Below are 21,664 nucleotides of genomic sequence, written 5' to 3' on the forward strand. Positions count from 1 at the left end.
TAATAATGCTTCTGAAAATGAGGAGGAGGACTTAAGTGAAATGTGTGGCTATATCTACAGGTTGTGCAGAAGCTCTGATGCAAGCACTAGTGATTCTAAACATTGTCATTTCTGTGGTCTCGTGTCAGTAAGGGACCTGTGTTTACTTACGTATTCATAATTTATTTATGCAAAAAGAATGCATATAAAGAAGTGGAAGCACGGAATTTATTTTGTTCTCTGGTACAGAATAATGTGTGTCCTTTCTGTAGCTTCACAGAGGGAAAAACCCATTGGATCTCATTGCACCCGGCTCCCGACTAGAACTGCAAAATGTCCGGGATTCCCTGGAAGCCTGGATAGTCAACGTGGTAGAAAATGTTGGTGGGAGACTTAAACTGCGATATGAAGGGATGGAGGATTCTGACAAATTTGACCAGTGGCTGTTCTACTTGGACCCTTTCCTCCATCAAGTGGGGTGGGCAGCTCAACATGGATATAGCCTGCAGCCACCTTTAGGTACTTCAAAACGTGTATCTTTTGTATGATGATCAGAGGCTAGAGAATGCTGATTCCACAGCACTACTTAAGTGAATAATGTCTTTTTAAAAATACTAGTTAGCTGCTGGACTTGGTTAGATTTCATGTCTGTGTAAAAGCTTTGATGCACTCACAGGGATCCTTTGTGTGTGATGGCACTGGTCGATGTAGTTGCTCTTGTATCAGAGTGGTGTGTGGTGTGCAATTACATACGCTAGAAGAGTATCATATGCAGCTGGGACAGACTTGGGGAACATCTCTTGAACTCTCTGCTTGTTTAAGCATAAAACAAGCAAGCATTATCCAGCTGGGATTTGTTTTCTGGTCATCCATTTCTCCTGAAGTTTTTCTCAGTGTTGGTGTGATTTCATTTTTCTTGGAAAAACTAGACTGGGCAGCATGTGGGTGATACAGTGTTGCTTGACTTCAGTCCCTTTTGTAACACATCCAAATGTCAAAGAACACTTAAGTTTTCAAGAAGGAAGGTATTTGCACACATTCTGAAAAGATGAATTTGGCAGTTGGAGGAGCACAAATCAAGCCATTAGCTTTATTGCTGTGTGTTTTAAAGGAAAAGAGGGAAGATGGTTTCATTCACTGTTTTCCTTTCTTTTTACTCAAGCCATTAGGTCCTTGAAGACCGAAGCAGATTGGCAAGAGATCCTGAAGAAAGTGAAAGAGGAGGAAGAGGAGTCATCAGTTCCTACAGATCTCTTTAAGGTAGAGACACAGTATATATAGTTTAATGTTGTGGATGATATGAATGTTACATGCCAAATAAATGATTTGGGGAAGTCGGTCCCTGTTGGTCAGAATTCTTTCACTGTTTTGGTTTGTTTGCTTTGGCTTTTTTAAATTTATTCTTTCCCCTCTAGCTTAAAAAAGCAAGAATAATAAAAATTAATCATCCTATTATACAATTCTTGTTAAGTTAGGCAATGCACCCTTCACAAGTATGTGAGCCATTAGTTGTTATACTCAGGAAAGTCTCTGGTTCTGATCCTTTATAACGGCATCTCTGGTTGTTCACCAGCTGGACTTGTGGATTAGTGTCCTTCTAGAGGAGGGCAGGCTTACTACAGTCTCTAAATGTGTAAGTACATCAAAAAGTTTAACGTGTGTAGCATCTAACACATGGTGTATAAGGAGTCCTGTTATATCCTGGGTGTTAGCAAATGCTACTAATGAGTCTGAATTTAAACATACATGGATTGAAATTTAAAAAGAAAGAAATACTGACATGTTTCGAGAAGTAGGAATGTAAATTTAGTCCTTCGAGTTCGTATTTAATTTTTCTTAGCTTTGTTTGGACCCTTAAGCAGAATGGAAGAAGAGGTGCTGTTGCTCTTGAATGTGTTGGGTTTTATATAGAGCAGGATATGTACAATTCTGGAGCAGGAGTCATTTTGCAGGGTTTTGTTAGGCTGAAAATGGAGACTTTTGTAGTTCTCTTTTAGTGTAGCTCATGATGAGTGCTAGAGGTCAGGGGTGGAAAAAAAAATCACTGACTTACCAGACCACCCCGTATTGTGAAATCTTGCTTCTGTGTGGAGAGTGTCAGAGGAGGAAATCTTGGGGACTCAATTTCCTAAAACTTACAAAGCTCTGGCAGTCTCAGGCGGTGTAGTTGGCCTCTTCATTATAGAAGGGTTGCTAGTTCTCTGAGATGTTGATTTCTTAGAATGAAGTAATAAAGACTCAAGTTACCCTCTTCAGATGAATTACAAAACGTATGTCCTTTTTAATGGAGAAAGGTAGATAATGACACTGATACATCATCTTTCAGGATAAACCTGTGATTGGAGTGCATTCATTCTCTGAAGGCATGAAGTTAGAAGCTGTGGATCCAATGGCTCCATTTGTAATCTCTCCTGCTACAGTTCTCAAGGTACCACGATTCTTTAATTTATCCTGCTAAGATTCAATTCTGGACAGATGAATTTAGCAGTTGGAGGAGCACAACATAAAATCATAGAATGGTTTGGGTTGAAAAGGACCTTAAGATCATCTAGTTCCAACCTCCTGCCATGAGCAGGGACACCACACACTAAACCATGTCACCCAAGACTCCATCCAGCCTGGCCTTGAACACTGCCAGGGATGGAGCATTCACAACTTCCTTGGGCAACCCATTCCAGTGCCTCACCACCCTCACAGAAATTCTCATTAACTGATTACCTTAAAGTCCTGAGCTAGTTTTCAAATGCAGTATTTTGTAGGTCTCACTTAGGGGACAGATTGCTGTGAAAAAGAATCTTAACTGCTGATGGTGAAGCCATTGGATTTGAATGGAGGGGAAAGTTCCATAAGGATACAAGCTCAAAAGATCAAGTGGATAAAACTGTCAAAACCAGATTTTAAAAATCTGATCTATTCTCTCATAATCTGAGTATCCAGTTGAAGATAAGTTTTGGGGGGTTGTTTTTGCCAGTTATATCATTACTATGTGCAAGTTCTGACATGCAGGTGGCCTGATTTTCAAACAAGGGCCCACATATGGGTTTGAAAGTTGAAGTGAAAGCTCCCTACCATAATCAGGTTTTGAGCAACATGTCTTCTTCTGCTAGTAAGCAGGTGAAAGGTTCTGAAGAGTCCTGCTTTGATGCAGTAAACTAAAATCTTGCTGAACAACATAAAACCAGGACATGTTTTAAAATCTTTTTTTATTTTTATTTTCCAGGAACTGCTTTTTCTTTAGGACAGATGGGCTCTCAGTGTAATACCTTACATTTTTGTGGTCTCTATCTTTTAAACTCTAACATACAGTTTATTCCAGTAAGATACTTGCTTATTACTAAAAGGCACAACTAGTTCCAAGAAGAGTAAGATCATTTACTTTTCTTGATATTGTCCTTCTCCTGGGTACGTCAGGAGCATGGTGGTTTTTCTTGTGACAGTCCATCCTGGGACACATTCAGCCTCGTTGAAATAAACAGATTGTTATTACAGAATGGTAGTAAGACCACAAACTCTAATTTCACTGCATTTTTCGTAACAATATTTCATATAGCACTTGATCACCTTATTTTTGAAGTGCTAATACATTACCTCTTACTATTTATTTCTGGTAAGTTTCCAGGTAATGCACAGGAGTCTGCTGTCTTATGAATCCCATAGATTCTCTTTTAATTATTTTTTTTAAGCCCTCACATTATTCAAGGTGAAGGGTTTCCATCACACAGTGTTGCTGTTTAATAAAGTTATCAAAATGGGGGAGAGGGAGCAGTAGATCAGAAGCTGCTACTTATGAGACCACATGGTTCTCTTTTGGCTAACTACAGGTGTACAATGAAAAATACTTCATGATAGAAATTGATGATTTGAGACCAGACCGCACAACCAGCCAGTCTTACATTTGTCATGTCAACAGTGCTGGTATTTTCCCTGTGCAGTGGAGTCTGAAGAACGGTTTGCATCTCATTCCCCCACCAGGTATGTTTGTGCAAGCTTGGCATGCTCCCTCCTCTTTGAAGGAAGTAGATTGCAAATCCCCAGAGCACTGCATTAAGGACAACGCTATTGCAAAAGAATTACATGTAGTAACACAAGCAAAGAATAAGAAAGATCAAGCTGTGAGAAACCAGAGCTCTGAGTTAGTGAAACTGAAGTTTCCTGGTTACGTGCCTGGATTTGAGAAGATCAGAGTGGCTGGGGATGCTTGGTTGTGCATAAAAACCTGAACACTTGAATTGAGTACATGTTCCAGGGCTGAAGGCAGTGTTGATTTCAGCATTAATTAACATGATACCAGAAGCCTATAGTGTTTGCATTGGATTTTTGCTTCTGGTCAAAATGCATCATTGTTACACAACATTTTGTAATATTTTTAGAGTATCTCATCACTTAGAAGTTAAGGTTTGGGGTTTTTTCCCCCAAGGACCTATCAGGCACTGTAGCAGATTGCTGAAACCTTGCTTCAGGACATAAGGGAATAGGGGAGTGATCTTCAGCTACTGAAATATTTATTCATTTTTCTCACAATGGAAATGTCAATGCTATTGTAAAACCAGTACTCTTACCACCACAGAATTCAGAAATGTTTTGGTTTAGCTGCTTATGACATCACAGGAGCAAAGACAGTAAGATGTTTGTCTCTTGCTTTTTCCTTGGGTGAGGTACAAAATGTGGCTTTGCTTGACCCAGCATTACCTAGAATTTTGCATGTGAAAGATGAAATCTCACTTTCTAGGCATGTGACTGGAGCTGACAATGATTTTTAAGCTTCTTGTCTCATAGTCCCCTGGAAATGGTGGTCATTCTGAATTGTATGAGGTCTCAAGAGCTCTACTGTCACTGACAGAACTGAGAAAACCAAATGGATCCTTCTGTGGTTAAACCCTCTCTGAGGAGTTGTTGAAATTCATGTTTTTATGTTGTCATATTAATACTGTATTTTTAGACTAGGTTTAAAATTTTGTTTGATATCTTAAACCCTTGTCACAGGTATTATTTGTAGGGGAGTGCTTCCAAGTTCTACTGGAATAACTGCTACAGTTTTCTCCTTCCTCATATGCTGCCAGCCTTAAACTCTGATGGCAGCACAGTTCCCTTCAGCTATTTGCTTTTTATTAGATCGCAGGGAAGCGAAGTATTTTCTCCAAGAAGAATTTAATTTGTCTTTTTCTTGGGCTCTGTATCCTGATGGACTCCGTGTTCAGACTCTTCTCTTCTCTTCAAACCTGTATGCAGCTTTACAGCTGTTAGCAAACTTGATGAGCCTCTTAGGACATCCGACTGCTCTCTTTAATGACTTAGTATTTAATGTGGTTTTGAGGGAGCAGAGTGTTGGTACTGTGGACATTTTGAGTGCTTTATTTTCTAAAAAATTAACGAGTTTCAGAGCTGATATGACATCAACGAAGTAATCTTGTAGAAACCTTTCCTGAATTTCACCCGTATCCTGTGAAAACGGTGTGAACGCTCCCTTGTGTTTTAGTTGCTGCCCTTGTTTGCTTAGCACATGTACTGTGTTCACACCACAGGTTGCTCTCTGTGAAGCCACTTTTAGTTTGATGCCATTTCAAGTCGAAAATGGGAGTCAAGGTGGGGCAGCGCCCCAAACCCGTTTGCAATAAAAATAAAGAGGATATCTCACATACATGAGAACCCTGTTGTGGGCTGACCTCAGGTGGCTCAGTGAAGCCCTAGTCAGCTCACCAAGTCAAGTAACCCAAACAGATTTCAATGACCTGTGCTTCATGTCAGTTTGAAATGAGTCTCATGCTGCTAAACTAACCCCTTTGCTTTTTCTTCACCTAGGTTATCCTGGGCAGGACTTCGATTGGGCAGACTACCTCAAACAGTGTGGTGCTGAAGCAGCTCCCCAGAGCTGCTTCCCTTCGGTACAGTTCTTTTGCAGAAAAATCTTTCTTCTGTTATGTGAATGATGCTCTGGATTACATGTTTTGACTTAAATTACATTTCCAAGTAGAACAGAATAAAATAGTTCATTTGGAAGGTACCTACGGTGATCATCTAGTCCAACTGCCTGACCTATTCAGGGCAGAAAGTTCAAGCATGTTGTTAAGGGCATTGTCCAAATGCCTCTTAAACCTGGACAGGGATGGGGCATTGACCACCTCTCTGGGAAGCTTGTTCCAGTATTTGACCGCCCTCTCAGTAAAAAAATGCTTCCTAATGCCCAGTCTAAACCTCCCTTGGCACAGCTTTGAACCATTCCCATGTGTCCTATCACTGGATATTAGGGAGAAGAGATTCTACTCCACTTCCCCTCCTGAGGAAGCTGCCTCGATTTCTCCAAACTAGACAAACCCAAAGTCCTTAGCTGCTCCACAAAGGACATGCCTCCCTTCCATTTCACCAGCTTTGTTACCCTCCTCTGGATGCATTTGTGTATTTCTAACACCTTACCTATAGTAACTGAGGAAGCAGAAGAGTTAAGAGAGTTCAAATGTATGTGAACTGAAGTAGGTGCATGCTGGTTTTCTAGATGAGGAGGTAGTGGACCAAATGCTTCAGTTGTGATAAAGTAGATCGAAAATAAATGATAGTTTGGTGAAATTGAGATATGTAAGAGTTTGTGAAATAGTCATAAAACAACATCAATCCTTGGCAGTCCCGTAATTGTGGAAACAGTGCCTTTTAATAGATCTTACTTTCATTTACTTGATGTGCTCTTTCAATCTTTCTTTCTTTCAGGTTGAAAAATTCATTCCATTGTATTAATCAATACCAAGTCATCTTAAATTAGTACCAAATAATAATTTTACATTAATCAGTGCCTGAAGTACTTGCTAGATTTTGGGCTTTTGTTGGTTCAGTGGCAATATTGCTGTCTCCCAAAGCACAATACTTGTCAAGCAGAAAAGGGTAACTATTAAAACCTGCCTTCAAATTCCCTTTACAATACTTGTGTATTGCAGTGCTTAGGGAAAGAAATCAAAATGAATAATTACCATTTTGTAAAGAGGATAAGGCTGGCTGTGAATTCTTGTTGCTCTTGTTCTGCCTTTAGAGCCCCAGACCCAAAGCCCTACCCCCACCTCTTTACATTCAATTTAATAATTGACATCTGAGAACTGGTCACTGAATTTATTATCCCTTTTCTGAGAGAAGTTGATCACTGTAAGCTAGTTCCAGAATTCCTAATGTGTTGATCCTGTAATCATGCTGCAGAGTGGCTCTGGAAGGAAGAGTCCTCTCTCTGGCTGTTACTTCTTATTGTTAATTCAGGAGCTTCAGAGCTGGATAAATATCCATTCTTACATTTTGGGATTTTTTTGTATAAATGTGGACTAAATTGGTGAATAAAGTAAAATCCTACTTATCCCCAAAAAGTAAAATGAAAAAGAACCAAACTCCTTTGCTGTATGTCAGAACAGGATTGTTATTTGCATATGGAAAGTGGATTTCAAAGCTAATAGAATAGAGAGCTGGGTCAGACTATTTGTCAGACGTATCACTTAGGCAGCAAGCAGCAGAAAATTCCTGGTTGCTTAGAATATACTGAGTCCTTTCAGTGAGCCTCATCATCTTTATTTTTGAGTACAAACATGTTCTTTTCTATGTCTGTCTGTAGAACCTTTTTAAACTTAAATTCTTTGTAGTTTGTAATACATCTTATGTATATTTAATGTGCTAATTATCTGAAATCTCTTCTGAGTGCGTATCTTTCTGTGTTACTCAGACACTGAGGCTTTTATGTGTTGCTTCTGTTCATGGCAATTCATATCATGTACTAGGTATACAGATGATATTTTACCGAAGTGTTCTGTCTTTCTCCTAGTTAACTTCTGACCATGGATTTAAAGAGAATATGAAGCTTGAGGCTGTGAACCCAGTTGATCCTGAAGAAGTTTGCATTGCTACGGTCACCAAGTTGAAAGATTCCTACCTCTGGCTTCAGTTGGAGGGTAAGCCTGATGTGGGAGAGGAGAGTAGCACTTGACTGATTCTTCTGTAAGACCATCATCAAACCTGAGGAGTATGTGCAGAAAACTCACTGCATGCAGAGTACGGGCAGCAGGTCACTGTTTCCTCAAAGAAAACACAGCAAAAATCCATTTTCAGTGTCTGTTTCCCAGTTAGTCCTGGATGGCAGTGCCAGTTTAAGCCAGGCAAACTGGCATTTGTACATTGCAGTGTGTCAGTGCTAGGCTTGTGCACTGTTCAAAGGGCTGATCGGTGTCTTTTAGAGAGCAAGCGCCTTGTAATGTTCTTACAAATGAGGGACTTGCATTCTGAGCAAGCTTTGACAAGACTTAGGAAGAAAACTTTTGGAGAGATTCTTCATTAAGATAGAATGGGCCTATGTCAGCTGTTCTCCATTATAATCCCATTTCTTGATTGGAAGTACATCAGCATACACTTACTATGCACTGTGCATCTCTGCTAAACTGTGCATGGCAAATTCCCATCTCCAGCCTTTAGGAGGAAGCAAATGAGGTCAGGAAAGAATATGGTCAGTAAAAGGGGATGAATAAACAATTGATAGTGTGTTCCAAATACAATGTCAGTAAAAGCAGCTTCACTGGCAAATATATAGCAAGCGTTAACCAAATGAAGTTTTTTATTTTTATGAGTTGTTTCAATTTTTGCTTCTCTAAATTGAACAGGCTCCAAGAAGCCCGTCCCTGACTGTATAGTGAGCGTGGAATCAATGAATATATTTCCAGTGGGTTGGTGTGAGACGAATGGATATCAGCTCAGACCTCCTCGCAAAGCAATAGGTATCAGTTCTGCTCTATTTGTGGTGGTTAGCTGGGTTGATAAAGATGGCAAGACCTTCTAGAGCAGGCTACTGCAGAATTATTGCTGGCATCACTGGATTTGGAAACATTCACCATGTACAGAGAATCTATGCCTTGTGCAACTGTTCCTCTGGCTGTTAGGTCAAGTTGGAATCCATACAACAACTCCAAAACAGGCAGTGTTGGCTTGAGACCCTTGCATGCTGTACAAAATAGAAATAAAGGGGATAGTTTCTAAATGGGCCAGGTGGTAATGATCCCTTAATGACAAAATGTTGAATAGTAGATCCTGCCTGTTTTAAACTACACCAGTAAGTAGCATAAGATGGTGTCTTCTCTTAACTGGTTATTGAAACTCTGTTTATTAAGTTTTAATGGGAGTTGGAGAAACTGAAGAAGTTCCTGAATGTTTATTAAGTGAGATACAAAAATTGTAAGATTGGAATGGGCTGTCATTTACTGCAACTCAAAGCAAGAGAAATTAGCTGCTTGTGAAAGCCAGAGTTAGCAAGTGGACCCATCACTCAGTTGACTTTCTTAGTTGCAACACTGTCCTCCTCCATAGCAATTGGCTTAAGTGATAGATGTTTTTAACCAGCAAATTTCATTCCATTTTAAAGTTAAACAGTGTTGAAGTGATTATGCCAGTAAAGTGGCAAGTTAGGCATAAGAACCTAACCTTCGGTTTAGTTTCAGTACTCAAATGTGCTGAAAAGGAAAGCACATCATTCCTTTTTGGTGAGATTCCCTAGGAGACTGGGGATATGCATGCCTGGTTTAATGAATTTTTACTGAAAGTAGAAGTAACCCTTGTTGGGTTACTTCACATTACATGGGCCAGCATGCCTCCAGTGCAGATGAGTCAGCTATCTAACACTGTGGTGACTTTGAAAATGGATTCTTTTGTGTGTAAAACTTAGAGAAAAATATATATATTGTACCAGATGTTTCAATTGTTTGCCTCTCACACTTTGCTGTTTATTTTTTCTTCTTCCTTTCAGTAAACAAGCAGAAAAAAATTGCAGTAGTTCAACCAGAGAAACAGTAAGCAATGGGGTTTTTTTGCTTCTATTTTTTGTTGCAGTTTGGTTTAGTATTTTGTGTTTCTTTTCTTTCTCTAATTGGGAAATCATGTTATCCTGGGGGAGATTTAGCTTTACAGAAGTGCTGTACTGAGCGTTGAGAGATTCCACAATCCATTTATCTTAATGCTGGTAGTTTCTGTTCATGTTGAAAAAGACCTCTTGCACTGCTGTATCAGGAAATAGAAAGATGGAATTTGTTTTTTAACGATGCTGGTGCAACTCAGCTGAATTATTGAATAGGTCAAGTCATCGAAGTTCTGGGGTTGAAGTTGTTGATTGTTCATTTTTAAAAGATCGTGTTATCTGTAAGTATTGGAGTGCATTTAAGAAAAACTAGCCTGAGCTTACAACTGTTTATAAATTTGTGCTTGAGCCTTTTTTAAATAGTGATAAATAAGGAAAATTACTGGATTCCTTTTCAGTTGTATTCCCTTCTCGAATAACAGTTTCTGTAATGTAAACACACATAGGAAATGTGGCTGCCTTAAGATATAGCTGTGATTTTGCAAAGCTGAGCAGAAGATTTGGCTTTAGTGTAAGTAGATGAACTTATAATAGTTCCTTCCCAGACTAAATTTGGTCCTGACTAACCAAAAATGAGAGTTCTGCTAAGATCTACGATTTGTCTGTGAACTCTGTGACATGGATATGAGACTCCTTCATGTGAGGCTGCTCAAAAATGCTCAGAATGCCTGACAGTTGGTTTTATTGACTCTTACAGCTTTACAAACACCAGATCTGTCAGTAGTCCTGCCAATGTTTTCATTGCTCCTAAAAATACTGAGCAGACTGTTCTTCCATGTTTTGCAATTGGGATTCTTACCAGAGTACTTGAGTCATTCCGGTTGTATTTTGTTTAAAATCCATCTTTTTCAAAATGCGTAAGGTATGACTGTACACTGCCTTGTGCCAGGAAATGGGAAATAAAGTTAAAAGGAGGCAAAAAATGTAAACTGTTGTCGGTAGCTTTGTGTTGTGTGTTTACCAGCTTGAAGCCTGTGTACTTCAAGCAAGGAAGGATTGCTGCTAGCTGTAGCAGTACAGTAGTCCTTTCCAAACTGAATGGGATGGTCTTCACGTGTTATTCTTGTGAAACAGGCGAGGTGTAAAAAGCAGATTAATAAGGCTGGACCTGGAGAAAAAATGAGTGGTATGTGTCAGTAACGGAGAGGTGACATTCCTCACAGTCCGTCCTTGTGCCCAACCTTTTTGTCATTTCAGAATTCTGTCTTCAAGGACAGTTCATGATGGACTGAAGAACCAGGAAATGAACTCTTCTGATTCAGGTATTGATCAGGGAGGGCAGGCTAACAAAGACAAAATCCTGAAACAGTTCAGCTGCCTCATTGTTTAGCTGCTCAGTCTTCTTCAGTTAGGGGAGAGGAGGAAAGGGTTTGAAGATTTTCATCCCTTGATGATTTGTTGTACTTCAAAAAAGAATGAAACAAACAAAACCAGAATTACATGTGTCCTGCAATTGATATGTGCATTAAACCTGGAAATTAGATTTTTAAACTAGAACAACCCCCTGCAGCAGAGAATATGTGGAGCCAAATGTGTACGGTGACCTGTGCAGATGATTTTTTTTATTGTCACGTGTTATGTTTAATAATGTTGGGAGAAATGTAACAGGCATGATGCATCTGTGCTCTTGAGTTGTTAGATTCTAGCTTTGGGAAGCAGGTTTGTCTGTTTTTTATGATAACTTCATCATCATAATAAACAAAAGCAATTCAAACAGTAAACTGCTTTGTGTGCCAGATGGCGAAATCTAATAATTTTCTAAACTGTTGCAAGAATGAATATGACGAATAAATACATCTGCTGGTGATACAGTCACACAGATCTATCTGTTTGGCAACAAAATACCTCCTCTGCTATTTTCTGTACAGTGAAATGCACATCTGAAGCTGCACCAAATGTAAGCTTTACAGAAATGATTCGTGCTTGGTTAGCGTCTTAATTGGCTTCTAATAGAGTCATAATGTAAATTTGACTTCATTTATTTACCTGCCAGTTATCAACTACTGAATTTAAGATCTTTATGTGATAGTGTTGCTCAATCAAGAAAAACCACAGCAGTGCTAGGGGAAAACAAGTTTGTATTTATACATGAGTATCTTACAATACGTATTATACCTAACTTTAATTTTGAGCAGTGTGAAACATATAATAGGTGTGGACAACTCGACGTCACTTCATCAAAGGTCACTTCATCAGTTGCTGCATCTCTTGTTTGCTGATTGAGGGAAAACTGTAAAAACACAAAGCAATAGGATATTGCAGTTTAGGATTAACAGTGGAGAACAAGTTTGCCAGGTTCTCTGGGGGCAGAACTTTGGGGGAGAGATAATTATTTGACTGGAAAATTTGTCCATAATTGCTATATAGGAAGTCTTCTGCTACCAAAAAGTTGGGGTTGTCATCTTCTTGCCTGTTCTCACTGGTGTAATACCATGAAGCATCAGACTAGCCAGGAAGAATTGTTGCTTTTCTGATAAATGGCCAAATTTGTTTCTTGTAGTTTGACAGTTTACAAGCATGTGTGTGAAGTATGAAAATATTTTGGCAACATCAAATGACTAAGGCTGTCATTGCAAATGTGACACTGAAACTACCACAAATTCATGTCAGTCAAGACTTTTTCCCATCCTTTTTACAGCAGGCAATGTACTATGTACTGCAAGAAGTCATTCTTTCCTGGGGAGATTGTAGTGTGTGATTTAAATCTTTGCTTTCTCATTTCTCAGTGGTAATTAATGGAAAGTACTGCTGCCCAAAGATCTACTTCAACCACCGGTGCTTCTCAGGGCCTTACCTTAATAAAGGCAGGATTGCAGAGCTTCCACAGTCTGTGGGGCCTGGGAACTGCGTCCTTGTTCTGAAAGAGGTGAGCTGGTTGTACATAGTGGACCTGCATGTAACAGTGTATCATAAATACTGGAGTATCTCTCTAATTATAGTTGGGTAATTAATAAATATAAGCTTATAATGAGTAAAGAGAGTGTTTTGCATAAAGTCAAGTATAAATCATGGACCATTTTCTGAATGGCTGGAAAGAGGTAAAAGCCTCTCATTTATCTGAGTTACAGCCATCCTGCTACTGCTAAGCTTTATTTTAGGTTAATACAGAGTAACCTGTAATTACCACAGTCAAAGGAGTTAGTATCTTTTTATAGCTGTAATAAATGCTTCAATTTTAATTAACAGAATTTAGCTTCAGATAATCCCAAAATTTCTTTACAGTTTGAACTGTTGATGTTAAAACAGAGAAGATACAGTTTTTCTTAGAGGAAACTGCAAACTATTTTCAATAATTAAAAAATTAAAGAATCCTCTGTGTTTTATAAGTTGGATGTGATTTGCATCGGATGAAATTGTGGTTTTACTTTCTAATGTAACTGAGGGAGGGGAAGAGGGAGGAGGCAGCCATTGTTTAATGCCAAAGAGCCTCTTCTCCAGAAGGTGTTTCACAGCAGACTTACAGATACTTAATGCAGTAATTATTTTTCAGCAATCTCCAAAAAGGTCATGGGGTGGTTATCTGACCTGAGAGGCTGAAAGTTTCCCAGGGCGTAACTGTATGTGCACACTTGAGCTCTCATGAAATGATCACTTTAAATGCAGGAATTTTTATCTTCCCTATCACGTATCATAACCTGGAGAGACCTTAAGAAGGACTTTGTCAGACATGATGTAAAACAAGAGTCCAATGGACAAGAGTCAAGCTGATCATTGGAAAAGTTCTTTTCTTGCACAGAGAAAAGTACCCCATCCTTTCTGCAAGTTTCAGTACTCTGATACAAGCACTCCAAAAGAGCAAAGGTGAAGTTCTTTTGGCAGCTTCATTTAAGCTTGAAGGCTTAACCTGCTTCACTGCCTGAAAACATAAAGTATGCACAAATCTTGCTGAGTGTTGCTAAAAGTTCAACCAATATGCTTAGTTGTATTCATTTCAATTATGATTCTTGCTCAGTGTATGAATCCTAATGTGAATTGGGTACTTGCATTATATTTAATACTCTTCTTTTGAACCATCGACTTCCAGACTGCTGCATTAGTGGGAATGAAGCTACAAATTGATTATGCCAAGGTTCTGATGTACCCAATGTGGGAATGATTTGGAATAAGCGCATACTGAAAATAAGAAATTCAGTTTAAATGCACATTTTTTACTATTCCCCACTAACTTCAGATTATTCACAACTTTGAGTTAATTCACAGCACCAGAAAAATTCTCATTTTATTGTAGTACAGGCCTTATCATGGTTCATGAAAGCAAAGCAGAGGAGAGCTTAAGATTCTGCAGTGGAATTTTGTAGTAAGTAGCAGGTTGGCAGGCAGCAAAATCCTGCAGCGTTTTTTGACACATCTTCACATGTCAAACAATCTCTTAAAATAATTGCTTAGATTTACCTAAGGTTATGCAAGTTTTGTAGTGTTCAGCCCCAGGGTTTAATTTAGTGATGTGTAATTCATGGGCAATGACTTGGAAACTGCTGGATACACTTGCGACTTTGCAGACAAATTCTGAGTTTGGCAAGGCCCAAAGTTTCAACTGCTCTCTGTTTTCATTTTGGCAGTATCAGGAGGTATCTGTAATCCTGCTGTGAATGAGTGATTTGATGCTAGATAATTTGGATGAATAGAAGTAATTTCCTATTTTATCCTGGCACTTTAAAAGATATTTACTGTACAAATAACTTAAATGTATTTTTTCCTCTTCCCTCCCTCACTTGCAGGTTCTCACTTTATTGATCAATGCAGCTTACAAACCTAGCCGTGTCCTGCGAGAACTGCAATTGGATGAAGAGGCTGCATGGCATGGCCATGGAGAGACCCTAAAAGCCAAGTAAATTTTTGTCCTGTTCCCTGCAATGTTATCTGCAGTCAATGCTTTAACTTCTCACATTTCAGAAAAGGAAAAATTGCATATTGCATATCAAGATGCTGACAGCCATGAAACTTCCAAATCTGTATACATTTCCTTATGACTATCTGGAGCAGTGCATCTGATTTTAATGCTCCTTAATACATCAGATGTGCTCTGCTACTGGCATGTAAACAGCTAGTGATCAAGTAAGAGTGGTGTGGTACTGGTACAACATACCATATACACTGGCAGGCCTGCAGGTGAGGTTTAAGGTAATGTAATTCACCTGAAGATAATTGTCAGTATTTTAAAGCAGAGGCACATAGTGCTTCGGAGGCTTCTCAGACTTCTGTGGCATTTCTACACAGATTTCTCAGTGGAGTAAAATTCCTCTGGAATTAAGTTATAGCAGTGCTCTGAAATGGTCTGGAATGGAAGTATTTTACAGCTACCCTAAAGCACTCCCTGGTTCTCCTGGTGAGCTATTTGGGTTGGAGCAAGATTATTCTGTGGCTAGGAAAAAGTAGTGATCTTATTTGCATATATTTGATAAATTCAGATATTGCTTTATAGTCTACTGAAGGTCTTGTAATTAGGTCATTGTGTTTGCGTGCTACAGATTAAATTCTCCTGATAATTAAAGGATTCTTGAATTATGACTGTATTTTCAATGCTAGGTACAAAGGGAAGAGCTACCGTGCAACTGTGGAAGTTGTCAGGACAGCAGATCGGGTGGCAGATTTCTGCAGAAAAACATGCATCAAGCTGGAATGTTGTCCAAACCTCTTTGGCCCTCAGATGGTGCTGGACAAGTGTTCAGAGAACTGCTCTGTCCTTACAAAGACTAAATACAGTGAGTAGGTTGCCCATCTCAAACAAAGGCAGAGCTTGGGGTGTTATATTATTGTTTCTTTTGGCTTTGGCTTCAGAAGGAACACAAAATACGTTGCTTTGCTTACACAAAGAGCAGCTTGAGCACTACAAAATGTCTAGGTGCCAGTGTATAGGGGAGAAAAAAATAATTCTGTATTAAGAGGTAGAACCATGGCTTAATTTTTCGTTGTGTGCTTAAAGCTTTATCTTCTGAAGACAACTTCTGGGACAAGAATTGCCTCTGATATTGTAATTTAAGTGGCATTGTGATTCCTTTACCAATTTGATGTGCAACAAAATATAACACCATCAAGTTCTTTTCTTAGCTTTTAGGGTTTTTTTAAAACAAACTTTAACCATTTGACACTGTGAGAACAAACAGTCTCTTGAGGTCATGTTCAAAAACTATAAAACATCACAAAAAGCTCTTTTAAATTAGACCAAGTCTGTGGCAGATGATTTTTGTATAAAATCTGATCATTTGGGGCTTCTCAGAGATAGAGGAAGTAGATCTTTATAGGGCAAATAAAACTGATTAGTGAATCTTCTTCCTTAACCCAAATTGAAGAGGGGAAATACAGACATACTCATTCTGAAGTTTTGCAGAATTGGGATTTCTATAGGGAAATGTCCTTCTACTGATTTTTCAGTCCTGATGATGGACAAACCTAACTAGTGACATTTAAGGTACGTTTCAACATGGTGCTCCTCTCTTCTGTCCTGGTAGCACACTATTATGGAAAGCGGAAAAACAAGCGGATAGGTAGGCCTCCGGGTGGCCACAGTAACCTGGAAGTAGCCATGAAGAAACCAAATAAAAGACGGAAGAGACGAAAACATTTTTTTGTTCATAAGAAAAAACGTTCTTCTACATCAGTGGATAACACTCCAGCTGGATCTCCCCAGGTATGAGACTGCCAACAACTTTAATAGATACAGTATGTGATCTTTGACCAGCTTCATTTGAAAGAACAGTTAGTTCCTTCTAAGCTCAGCTCACGGCTGACACATGGGTGGCAATCGTAGCTTTTGTCCTAAACTTCCCATTTACTTTTTTTTTTTTTTTCCTCACTTGTGGTTTTTCTCTCCTTCTTCAGGGCAGCGGGGGAGAAGAAGAGGATGACCAGGACGAGGTAGATGAAGAGTCTCTGACTGAGGATAGTACGTCAGAGCACCAAGACGAATTGCTTGAGGAATCAGAGGTATCGGAGAAAAAATCGCTGTCGTCCTCTCCTACACAGAGTGAACTGTCTCATTCCCTGGCTCAGGACAGAGACAAGCGGAAGAGGAAGCTCAGAACCTTTTCCTTCTCTGATGATGAAAATAAACCTCCTTCGCCAAAGGTAACATTGAATGTAGACTTCTGTTCTAGCTTGCTCACTGTTGGAAAGAATTAATATCTTGGGAGTATTAACCATCATCCTCACACGTGTGTTTTTGTAAAATGCTCTGTTACCCCATAAAAGGCATCGTGAAGACACTACAGTGTGAAGACACTGCACAATTTTCACTATAGTCTTATCACAGGACTGTAATAGAGACTAAACAGGAAGCTGTAGACAGAATGGTGAGCTTTCCATTTCCCAGCAGCTAGCACTCCTCTTGGTTCAACTGGAGCAGTGATGTGGTGATTTGGACTTGACCAAATCCTGGGTTTACATCCCTGCTTAATGGTTCTAATGACGTTATAGCCTCCATTCTCAGCACAATGCTGTTCTGCACATCTCTGCTAACCAAGAAACCTCTGCAATTTGGGCTCTCATTAGGCCTTTATTTGGCAGCTGAATGTTTGAGTGTGGTGGAGTAGAGGCGAGTGTTGGTCCATTCCGTATGTAATATTTTGGGAATTGTTTTTGTGCTGGGTGGCTTGTCTAGGACATAAAGGTGGAAGCTGCTGAAAAGCTGGAGCTGGACAGTAACCCTCTGGAATGGAGCGTGGCTGATGTTGTACGATTCCTCAAATCCACTGACTGTGCACCACTGGCAAGAATTTTCCTTGATCAGGTATTATTTTCTGTCTGTTAAAATGTTGAATCTGTCACTCTGCTGCTTATCTTCTAATGATCACCAAAAGAAGCTACTTTAAATTTTATAATGGTGTTTTGAGGAAACAAACACATGTGCAACCTTCTGTACTTTGGGAGATGAGAGTTAAGGCAGCAATCAAAATTTTTCAGGTTTCTTAGTACTCAGTGGAGAACAATAGGTCTGTGGGTCACCTGAATCCCAAATCTTGGTTGTAGAGAATGCCTACAACCAAACACCATGAAGGCAGGAGCCTGTTTTCTAGGAGATAGAGTTTTGCCACTTGTGTTGACTTTTCCAAATGATAAATATTTTCTATTTTGCAGACTAACTGCAGGTGTTACAGTGTTCTAAAGCTGCACAAGTGAACATTTCTGTCTTAAAGTAGGACTGGAGTACAAACATGACTGGAGTTAACATTGTATTTGCATCTTGGTTAAAATTCCATGTAAAAAAAAACTATTTTTTTTTTGCCTGTCAAAACTGTATTGCTAGAGTAATACAGTTACTCTACATTAATAGAGTAACACAGTGATGGGTATGGCTTGTGGTAGATGTTGCAGAGGATATTCTTTGTAGAACTTCTGTTTCTATAGAAGGATGCAGAGGTTAGGTGTATTTACTTTCTGCATGAAATTTCCTTGGTTTCTATTGCTAGGTTGATTTTTTTTTTTTATTATTTTTATTTTTTTTTAATAATAGCATCTCAAGAGATTCTGTCCCTTAGGCAGTGAATCTGCGCTGACATTTTAAGAAAGGAGTTAAGTTGTTGTGAGAAAGATTTTAAGCTTCATGGGGTTGCATGAAAGAAATACCTAATTCACAGATGGTCGCGAATCTGAAATTGCAGCAAGTCAAAGCTGAAGGAGCAGGGAATATAAAAACACAAAGTCACTATGGAGTTTTTGTCTTCTGACAGGAAATCGATGGCCAGGCACTGCTGCTGCTGACCCTGCCCACCGTTCAGGAGTGTATGGACTTGAAGCTTGGGCCAGCTATTAAACTTTGCCATCACATTGAGAGGGTGAAACTTGCCTTTTACCAGCAGTTTGCTAACTGAGGAGCAGCCAAGTTGAAGTGGACCTTTGAAGCACAACTACAAAAACATTCTCCTTTCTTTTTAGCAAGGAAAGCCAAATGAAATTAAACTGAGGCCCTGGTGACCTAAGAGCATCTGTCAGCCTCAGTTTTTCGCTTTGACAAAAAGAAGACAACATCTGGAGCAAAATGCCAGTCCAAACACGGGCTACTCTACCAGCTGCCAGCTCGGGAACACAATAGTCTCTTGCTCTATGGTTCCCTTTTTTTAATGTATTTTTTAATGATTACAGACAAGTCTCCTCTGGTGGGAAATGACATTTCAATAGTTCTGTTGGCACGGAACTTTAAAAGGAGAAACGGATCCTGTTTACGTTAGCATGTAGGCTGCCAGAAATAACCTTTCTCTGTTCCTGATGATTCACAGAATCCCCTTTCCTCCATGCGGACGAAAACTTGCTTTACCACAGCACTGACTTTGGAATGTGTTCTTTGCACATTCGTGTGTTAATGTTGAGTTTTTAATGAATTTTGTTCATTGTAAGGACAACAATGTGGCCACAGGGTTCTGAATGTACAGTATAGCAAGAGTGTGGTTCCTTTGGGGTTTTTGGTTGGTTGGTTGGTTGGTTTATGTTTCATTGCTGTTGGGTTTTGTTCTGTTTTGTTTTTACTACCTCTGTAGCCTGAACAGTAGAAGTAATGAACTAAAAAAGGAGGGATTTACTTGGTCTGGACAAATCATCTGTATCTGCACAACAGTCTCTCTTCTGTAGGCATGTCAGGAGTACAAACCTGATATCAGCATACAGAGCTTCTGTTCCAGAGCTTTAGCTGAAACCTGTGTAAGGCTTAACCTGGATGTTTCCTTTCTCTCAGATATCAGAACACTTATTTATTTTGCACTTCTCTTACAGATGGACTGTAGGAAAAAAGGAAGGAAAGAGAAAGTGCCTCTGCATTTTCTATATTTTGGTTGTCAGATTTTAATTTTTTTTTTTTTTAATTGTGTGAAGTTATTTCCTTTTTCTTACAGTGAACAATTGGGCCATATACGCAGAGCCTGTCAGCAGACTTTTGCTTTGCTACCTGAACATCTTTTTAGAGATTACACTATGGAAACTGCCATCAATAGAGGACTGCAACTTAGCTGTGCCAGTGTTTGCATACTGGAAGCTATCTTATGAGCATGACTTTGTATTTTTAACTATTTACAGCTGCTCAGGACCAGACTTAGTGAAAATGTGAGGGGTTGAGAAGGGGGTTGTATGCTTGTTTTAGAGAAAAGGACAAGGACTAGAAGGGACATCTAATTCCATCAGTAGACCCACAGTGGGATGAACTGCTGATTGCAATTTTCCAGGGTAATAAAACCCTGTCAGTCACTTGCTGTAGACCTGTACTTTACAGTAACAGGGTTTACATTACTTTCCATTAGGGATGTGGGGGACCTTACATCAGGCTCAAGATCTGCATCAAATAAGCATTAGGTTTCAGCTGGCCTGCATGCATTCATTCTGCCTCTTCTCAAAGTATTTGGAGGAGCGCAGGCAGGAGCTGTGTGTGTGCAGCCCTGGTGCTTTATCTCCTGTTCAAATACATTTTTGCAGAAAGCCCCTGGCATACTGAGGCGTTTGAGGTAAGAAGGTGCTCACTGCAGAAATCTGTTTCGGAAAGACGCATTTGCTGGTTTCTGATAAATACTGGTTACTCTGGTCAAATGGATTGATCTAAGCATCTCTTAGGCCTAATGTGATCAGTTACTCTGATGCTGTGAGCTGTAGGATTTAGCAAGGAGGTAGATTGTAAACTAAGTGGAGTTTGCACAGTCTCTGTCTGCATCTGCCACATAGGTGTTGAGGGGCAGCTACTTCCAATGAAAACCGTTCAGGGTAAGCAGCTAAATACCTGGGGTTTATTTCTTTTGCCCCATTGCTAAACTGCCCAGTAAAGGCAGCACTATTTACAAAAGTGCTAAATCGGATTTTTTTTTTTTTCCATTCCAGAATCAAACAGTAAATCTCAGACAAGCTGTTTACGAGCTGGGTGTTCCTGAGAGGGGGAGGGCAGTGTGTAGCTAGGATAATATTTTCTCCCAAGTTGTAAGCAGAGTCTGAAAACACAATTAAACTGATATCAAAGTGTGCCGCCTTCTTCCTCACACTGCATTATGTGGCCAGTAAATGGCTCTCCATATTCTGGTTAGGGCATCCACCTGTACTCCATTCCCTTAGGGCAAGCTCAGTGATAAGCCATTAGGCCTGAAAAAGCTCTTGAAAGAAACATTGCTGCTTTGCTATCAGCATCTTGTCTTGAGAGATCTGACCAGCAGAGAACTTCTGGGATGGAAGATGATGCTTTTGGATCAGATTTGTCATTCTTCAGGGTTTCCAGAACACCACTGCAGTGATACCAGCAGAACTGACCTGCGTAGCCAAGAGATGTTGCTTCCACCTTTCCCCATGGACAGATAGATGTCTTCTTAAGTAATTATCAGGAGAGAACAGAGCTTAAAGGATAACTTAGTGAACCTGTTAACATGGTGCCTAGGGGTTTTAAATACAAATGTCATACTTTTTTTCCATTCAGTAAATAAAGCAGTCAGCAGTTTCAGAGGTTAGTGGGATACTTACTGGTCACCTTTAGCATGTTTTATAGGCTGGATTTTTCTGCCTTGTTTTGGGAGGCACTGACAGTCTGGTCCCAATGGGATCTATTTTTGTTGAGATTTTCAAAAGGGATGTTTTCATTATTTGTGAAATGTTTTTATGCTGCACACGGGTACTGTACACTCTGTTTCCTGGAAAAAATGCACTCTGTTTTATTGCTGGATTTAAAAGGGATAATTGGGGCTTTATCTTGATGGATGGTGTTTCTACTTGACTGTTTCAAGTTCCTCTTTCTCTGTGTGTGGCAGATGACACAACTGCACTTATATTTGTTCATTTTACTCCAACATGACTTGAAATCGACTCACGCACTGCTTTAGTTGCTCTGTTTCTTCAAAACTGGATTTTGGATAGCTGATGGCTGAGTCTTGC

The 21,664-nt window shown here is 39.5% G+C and overlaps 1 protein-coding gene across 1 annotated transcript; it reads left to right on the forward strand.

The window, feature by feature from the left end:
- Window positions 1-251: 251 nt before the first annotated feature.
- Window positions 252-18,893, forward strand: SFMBT1 (Scm-like with four mbt domains 1; the record flags this gene model as incomplete). Its single annotated transcript, XM_010009474.1, has 16 exons — window positions 252-498; window positions 1,142-1,239; window positions 2,306-2,407; window positions 3,801-3,951; window positions 5,779-5,861; window positions 7,766-7,892; window positions 8,595-8,708; window positions 9,731-9,773; window positions 11,036-11,100; window positions 12,565-12,704; window positions 14,557-14,666; window positions 15,365-15,540; window positions 16,288-16,466; window positions 16,658-16,903; window positions 17,436-17,564; window positions 18,505-18,893. Coding segments are annotated over 16 exons (2,151 nt in total), but the record flags the coding sequence as incomplete, so codon positions are not given.
- Window positions 18,894-21,664: the final 2,771 nt, after the last annotated feature.

This window comes from Nestor notabilis, unplaced genomic scaffold (genome assembly GCF_000696875.1).
Source record: "Nestor notabilis isolate BGI_N333 unplaced genomic scaffold, ASM69687v1 scaffold11512, whole genome shotgun sequence".
Classification (NCBI taxonomy): Eukaryota; Metazoa; Chordata; class Aves; order Psittaciformes; family Psittacidae; genus Nestor; species Nestor notabilis.